This window comes from Xiphias gladius, chromosome 3 (genome assembly GCF_016859285.1).
Source record: "Xiphias gladius isolate SHS-SW01 ecotype Sanya breed wild chromosome 3, ASM1685928v1, whole genome shotgun sequence".
Lineage (NCBI taxonomy): Eukaryota > Metazoa > Chordata > Actinopteri > Istiophoriformes > Xiphiidae > Xiphias > Xiphias gladius.
This window is the reverse complement of record NC_053402.1, coordinates 8,347,501-8,354,856: the sequence shown is the minus strand read 5'-3', so window position 1 is coordinate 8,354,856 and position 7,356 is coordinate 8,347,501. Positions and strand designations below refer to the sequence as shown.

General features: G+C 42.5%; 1 protein-coding gene across 2 annotated transcripts; it reads left to right on the top strand.

Moving 5' to 3' along the window:
• Positions 1-4,704, top strand: cbx7a (chromobox homolog 7a). Of its 2 annotated transcripts, none has more exons than XM_040123881.1 (6): positions 1-312; positions 1,571-1,614; positions 1,793-1,858; positions 1,997-2,063; positions 3,558-3,873; positions 3,970-4,704. In XM_040123881.1, the coding sequence occupies exons 1-6, from the start codon at positions 244-246 to the stop codon at positions 4,530-4,532; spliced, it is 1,125 nt and encodes a 374-aa protein (XP_039979815.1). In that variant the 5' UTR covers positions 1-243; the 3' UTR covers positions 4,533-4,704. The 2 variants fall into 2 exon arrangements, with proteins under 2 accessions (XP_039979815.1, XP_039979816.1); XM_040123882.1 differs by lacking the exon at positions 1-312 and adding an exon at positions 517-767.
• Positions 4,705-7,356: the final 2,652 nt, after the last annotated feature.

Here is a 7,356-nt window from a genome sequence, read left to right as displayed (position 1 = left end):
CGTTGTCCAGTGTTGATGTGTCGCAGATTTTAAAAAGTGAGGGAGGCAGGCAGCTGGAGTTTGGAGTGAGGGAACCGCAGAGGCTCAGCGTACAAAACAGGAGTCCACACCGGGAGCAAGCGGCGGCAGTGACACTTTGACGGTGTTTGCCCTCCTCTTTAGCTGTTTTTTATTTTCTGCACTTCGACAAAAACAGCACAGACACAGTTTGTGTCCTGTTTGTAAGAGGAGCAGCGCGCGGCGATGGAGCTGTCATCGATAGGTGACCAAGTGTTTGCAGTTGAGTCAATAACAAAGAAGCGAGTCAGAAAGGTAAGAAGGACGACTGGTAATACACTTCACAGAACTTACATAACTTATTTTTCCTGTGGTTGTTATCCTAATGGAGCGTTATGCTCAGTGTACCATCCTCCGTCTTCGTGCACAACCGAAACTATGCTACGCAGTTTCCCTGTAGTTTACGCAAAAGAGATGTTAATACTGAAATATTCTTTTCGATTAACTACGTCAAAGTGCAACATTGATTGTCAGCCGGAGTCGCATCCTGTAACCTTCCTGTGCAGCGACTGAGGTGCTGCAGCATGAACGTGTTTTGGAGGAGCCTACGCAGCTGTAGTAAAATGTAAAAGGGGGTGTGTATCCTGAAAACGGGTGTACGGACGGTGTGCGAGGAGCTGCGCAGTTTATTTAGGTTACGCCTGCGAGCGGAGCGGCGGCTGTGTATCTGGTCGAAACTGCTGCGTAATGTCACTGACCGCTGCGTGATGGTGAGCCATTGATTTACAGCGGGGGATATGTTGTGGACTCACACTAAGATGATAACCCCACAGTAGAGACTATAGGACAGTTTTGTCGTACGTTACGCAGCATGTGCACGCTCAGTGTTTTCTGTCGTGTAAAATAACGGAAAAGTAGTAAGAGGCTATTGTAAAGTTTAGAATAATTGAATATAATGGTAAAATTATATGTGCGACTGGTATCCTAAACAAACCGTTTTCTCCTCCACATACGCACTATGCGTATGTGGAGGAGAAGTAAAGAGTTATTTTTCACTCGGGATGACATTTAATGATAAATGTTTAAGGCGTGCTGGGAGGTGAGACTTGAACGTTGCGCAACGCTATGTTGTTTACATGTTCCCGTGGCCCCACCTATCCGAGCCACCTGTGTAATGTTCTAGAAGGAGCCCATGCATTGTTGAAACCGGCTCGCGTAGCCATGTGCAGTCACGTCACCGCGATGCGAGAGAAAAGCTGCTGCTTGGAGGCCACCCAGCCCCGCTGTCATTGACGTCAACCTCGAGAAAAACACCGTTTGAAAGGCAGAAAATGTCCAGGACCCTCCCTCCTCACTCACTCCACAATTTTAAAGTGACAGTCATCCTTTTCTCTCTCACTCGCGCGCGCGCACACACACACACACACACACACACACACACACACACACACAAAGCAGCTACAGCAGCTTGTATCTGCATCGCACCAGAGCAGATTTGAAGTGCACGTTGTGTGAATGGTTCCGATTCTGTGCTGCATCTCTTCTAAGCTTGCCCCCCCCCTTCTCTCCTCAGGGTAATGTGGAGTATCTACTCAAATGGCAGGGATGGCCCCCAAAGTGAGTAAGCCTTGAGTCATCATCCTGTGACCTCATCCCCTCAAAATCTACTCAGTAGCTTTATAATAATGTGTATCTTTATTCCCGAGCACCATCTCCTGTGAAGATAGATAGATAGATGGATCGATGGATAGATGAATGTATAGATATAATTATATGAATGTGTTTGTGTTGGCAGGTACAGTACTTGGGAACCAGAGGACAATATTTTGGATCCGCGCCTGGTCTTGGCCTACGAAGAAAAGTAAGTAGTGAAAAGCTTTTTTTATGCTTGTAAAGCACTGTTTTGGTTGTCTCTATTGTTCCTCTTGCTTACAATATGTTTCTCTTTGTCACTGTATCTCTGTCCTCTCCCGCCCCTCTGTGTCTGCCTCCCTCTCAGTCAGGAGAAGATCAGAGCTCTGGCCTATCGGAGGAAAGGTCTCAGACCTAGGAGGCTCGTCTTGCGGGTAGCGACACTTACTTTTCTTCTTGTCTCTCAAGCTTTTGTTATACTTTCCGTAATTAACCCTGACTGCTGGTCAAGACTTGTTTGTTTAAAGGAACTTTTACCTTTACCCAGGAGGCAATTCTTGTTTGAAATTTTTGCCTATTAAGAACATGATAAAACAAAATAAACCCCTTCAGACAGGTGTCATTTGAGTTGAGTCATTATAAAATTTAGTGCATTATGTCAAGTTAAGTGTGATACATTAATGGGGCTCTCCATCAATATAGTATTGTACCTCATGAAACTGGTGGACTCACATAAAAATTCCAAGCCGAAGTAACCCTGATGATATCATTTTGACATCATTAGGGTTATTTTTGGTATCTTTGGACAGCTCCTTCCAGAGCCTCGAAAGATACTATACAATTGTCACAGGTTGACGAGTACGATGAACTTCATGTGTAAAATAGGTGACACGTCCCTTTTAATTATAGCAGTTAATTACTGTAAACAAGTGAGAACAGAGGAGAAAATTGAAAAAACAATCACACTTAAACACTAGCTCAATGTTTAAATGGTTATGTACTTTGCCTTTCTGGACACTTTTAGATATTGTGATGGTACAAAACTGTCCAAACATTGACAATAAGACAAAATACAGGTTTCAGTACTATTAGTCTCAATAGACCAGAATGCAATGCAGCTAAAAGATGTTGCTGTTGTTGTGTTCCTGAATGAGGGGTGTGACACTGAAGGACACTGGATTCTACTGTGTTACTATCACTTTCGTTATTGCTGTTTTTCTCCACTTATGCCCTCTCAAATCAGTCAGGTTCACACACAAGTTCTGAAGTTTGATGAAAAGAATTCTGGGAGATTACAGGTAGATGAGGCAGGTTACAGAAAACAAGGTGCAGTGGGGATAAGAAATGACATAAGAATAATATATGAAAATGCATTTGTATCAGAGGGTGATATTTCTCTTAAAGGATAAGGCTGATAAGGATATTCTAATTTTTTTGTTACTTGCAGCAAATTCCATAAAAATTGTTTTATGTTTAGTGCTTATTAGCAAACATTAGCATAGTTACATTCTAAAATAATATGGTGAGCAAAGTAAATATTATACGTGTAGACATCAGCATATTAGCATTGTTATTGTGAGCAAGTTAGCGTTCAGCTCAAAGCACAGTCTCCCAGAGCTGCTAGTGTGAACGTTGACTCTTCGTCTTTTTAATAGTTTTTTTGACAACAATGGCGCTCCATATCACCATTTGGCTACGCAGTCAATACATGTTACTAGGATCAATTCATTGTTGGTTTTAGTCTTTTCTGGGATTTGTTGACGATAAGAAAAATACAGAATATCACAGGACATATCCTTCAAGACTACATTTCCCATAAATGTCCTTTCAAATGACAGACTTGTACCTGGAGACTCAGTGTAGCTGTTGCCTCAAAATGAACACAGTAGGGATTCATCTGTTAACCTGGCACCTTTGCTCTGCCCCAGAACATCTTTGCCATGGACCTCCGCAGCGCCCACAAGGTCACAGAGAAGCCCCCACCCCGGCTGCGTCTCTCCCTCACCCGCTCCATGAGTACAGATGTGGACCAGGTTGAGCGGGGTAGCATGTACCGTCGCCCAGTCAGGAGGAAGAGCAAGCAAAGGGTGGCTAAACGAGGGCCAGATGGACCCTCAAGCAAACCCATCCGTCCACTGAGGAAGAAGGAGGAGCCCATAGAGGAGGACTGGAGCAGCATCAGCGAAGAAGAGAAGCAGCAATCCGAAAGCACCACAGAGGAGAGACGCGAAGACAGTTTATACGGTTGGTTTGCCAAGTTTATCATTTAGAAATTCATTAGGTCAGTCATGACCTTAGATCTTCAAAAATAAAGAAAACTTTGCTTTTTCTCTCTTTAAGGTCAGTCAGAGTGCAGCTCCCCGCCCTTGCTGGTACGACAGGACTTAGAGATGGAAGTGGAGGAGAAGGAGGACGCTGACCTGATGGTGGTAGGCTCAGAAACATGGACCGATGGAGCAGTTGGAGGGACATCTGAAACAAGACAGAACCAAACGTTTGCGTGCAACCAATCAAAAGACAGCGCCTCAGTGCCTGTGGCCGGACCAGGAGATGCGGCTACCGGGGGCGACGGGTCAGATTGGGACAGAAGTGAGGAGGGTGAGGAGTCAGGGTCGGAATGTCGCAGATTAGAGAGAAACAACACGACCTCAGTGATAGTGAGTGTTCAGAGGAGCATCGAGGCGGCAGGTGCTACCGCCACCGTCTGCTCCGTTGCTGAGGCGAGGAACGAGGAGGTGAGAGGCGACAATCAGAGCAGTACCACGATGACGCCAGGCAGTCAGTCCGCTCCCGCTGCAGCAGATCATCCCGGGAAGGTGATTGTGACAGATGTGACTATCAACTCACTGACAGTGACTTTTAAAGAAGCCATGGTGGCTGAAGGCTTCTTTAAGGGCTATTGAGAGAAGAGAAACAGAGCTGAAAATAACCATAATTAGACTTGCCACTCATTTTCTACATGTAAATAGTTGTGTAAGTAAGATAATTCCACATGTTTACAAAGTTACACTCATTTCCAGCTGAGTTCAATGAAGACATTATTGCCTTTGAATAAAAAAATGAGTGGTAATTTCATCATTGTGGCTCGTTTATTGACATGATAGGAAGCCCGAGGTCCCAAAAAATGTTCTCAAATCATCTGGTGCAATCCAGGGGAGTAAATGGATCGCAGTGGTAGGTTCCATTCCCGGAGCCGCTGGGGTTTACCGAGAGCCAGAGACAGATGGTGAGGCAGCGGCCTAAAAATGTTACAGTCTACAGTACTACTTCCATGCAGCTACTTTTTTCCAGTCATCCTCAGTGCTTTCCAGCTAGACGTTGGTCTCACACTCAGATCTGTTCTCGGGGCCTGTTTCAGTCGCTCCTCTTTCTTACGAATAATGTTTTGTAAAGATATTACCCTTTTTTCAGTATACACACAGAGCTAACCGCATGCCCTGTCAGTCTGTGCCACACATGCACAAAGCCCTGTCCTGTGTTTTATTGAAGAGGTTTATTTCTGTCACAAAAGAAACAAAGTGAGAGAATTATTGCGTGCTGCTTAGATGAAGTTCTGCATTTTAAGGAGGGTGGATGCACAAAAAGAAGTACACAGTTGTTTGCCGTCTGTCTTTTTACTTTACAAGTATAAAATACTACCTGGTTCTATTTTTGTATTACCAATTGATAGTCTGCTCTTTTCACTAGCCTTTGTGTGTTTCAAAAGCGGAGATATCAGTTTACACTGCCGCTGTCAACGCTGTATAGGGTAATGTACAAATGGAAGCAAATGTGCGTTAGGTCAGACTGTAGTGAGCTATTATTTATTGCATGTCACATGTATAAGCTAAACTAACTTATGTCACTTCGTGTGTGAATCAGTCTCTTATCTGACAACGATAATCTGTCAAACATCTCTCTAAAAATAATTTTTTATTTTGACTGCATTTCCAATAAATATGTACTAAAATAAATGACTCCTGGAGCATGTTTAACATTTGGGATGACAAGTTAAAGTTTTTTTTTTTTTTAATTATCTATTTATCTAGTATCAGATTGGGGGGGGCATAGAAACCCCACATCACAGAACAACTTTAAGACAGTTTTCTCTAAGATATTTTTCTTGTGTACTTCAAAGTGCATTGAAGTTCTAGAAGCAGATATAAGTAGCTAATCACATTCACTGGGGTGAGAGCAATGAAGTAACTTTTTTTGTGCTGACATGCTCACTTATTTTGTTTTGTGGCCAACAGTGCCCCCATATCCCAAAGTTGCCTCTTGGGAGTCAACTCACCAGAGCTCTTGGTTTTTAGTTTTTTTAAATAATTTTTATTTAGAGCCACTGTTGAGCAACACAAAGAAACCAGGGAGAGTATGTTTAAAAACAGAATTTTTTTCAAGTGATGTTTTACTGTGAATATGTCACTGCAATCGAGTATTGAAAACGTGCAAATGTCCACTTTTTGTACAGTGGCTTCATAAAGTGTTCAGACCTCTTCATTTTTTGAACACTTTATTGTGTAGTAGATTTAACTGAAGATGGAGAAACCTGCCATTTTTGTGCATCAGTTTATACTCAAAAACCCATAATAACAAAGTGAATACAACCTTTTTAGAATTTGTTGCTAATTTATTAAAAATAAAAAATTGAAATCTCTCATTTACAAAACTTTTCTGACCCTTAATCCAGTACTTTATAGAGGCCCTTTTGGCAGCGATTACAGCCTTGAGTCTTCTTGGGTGAGTCCCTACAAGCTTTAGGCAGTTTATCCCATTCGTCCTGGCAGATCCTCTCAAACTCCGTCAGATTGAATGGAAAGTGTCAGTGAACTGCAGAGATGGTCGTCCTTCCAGCAGGTTCTCCCATCTCTGCAGAGGACTTCTGAAATTCTGTCAGAGTGACCGGTGGGTTCTTGGTCACCTTTCTTACCAAGGCCCTTCTACTCTGATTGCTAAGTTTGGCCAGATGGCCAACTCTCGGTTGGAAGAGTCTCAGTTTTTCCAAAATTCTATCATTTTGCAATTATTGAGGCCCCTGTTCCTGGGAACACTCAAAGCTTTAGAAATCGTACCTTTGCCTTGATCTATACTGCCGCAATTTTATGGTGCAGGTCTACAGAGAGTTCCTTGGACTTCATGGCTTGTTTTCTGTCCTGACCTGCAGTTTGAGCTGGGGGAACTTATATACACAGGTGTATCCCTTTCTAAACTACGTCCAGTCAATTAATTTTGAAAGGAAGCAGAAAGGGTGCACCTGACCACAATCTGGAGTGCCACAGCAAAGGGTCTGAATACTTTTGTGAATGAGAGATCTCAAATTTTGATTTTCAATAAATTTGCAGGAATTTCTAAAAACATGTTTTCACTTTTTCATTTTGGGGTTTTTGACCGTAGACCGAGGGGCAATTTTATCCATTTACAATTAAATCTACTACACATTAAAGTGTGCAAAAAGTGAAGGGGTCTGAACACTTTCTGAACTCACTGTAAGTATAGAAACTTGTGAATAGTGAACATTCACAGTGATCAGTCAGCAAAGAGGAGAAGAGTAATCTGGACACTTATTTCCAAATTTCTCTCTTTAAACATGCTACTTCTGTATAAACTGTGGCTTTTGAAACCCTAATGTTCTCCTCATATACCTGTAGAAATATCTGTATATATCTATAGAAAAAAGAACCAATACAGTGATGCTTTCCACGACTGAATGTGTTATCCATCCATTATTACTGCCGTGACACTGAACAA

Bases quoted from the DNA above. Each gene is read 5' to 3' on its own strand.
- cbx7a (XM_040123881.1), top strand. From the start codon at position 244: ATGGAGCTGTCATCGATAGGTGACCAAGTGTTTGCAGTTGAGTCAATA. The intron at 1,615-1,792 runs GTGAGTAAGCCT...TTGTGTTGGCAG, and splicing joins TGGCAGGGATGGCCCCCAAA to GTACAGTACTTGGGAACCAG. The intron at 3,874-3,969 runs GTTGGTTTGCCA...TCTCTCTTTAAG, and splicing joins ACGCGAAGACAGTTTATACG to GTCAGTCAGAGTGCAGCTCC.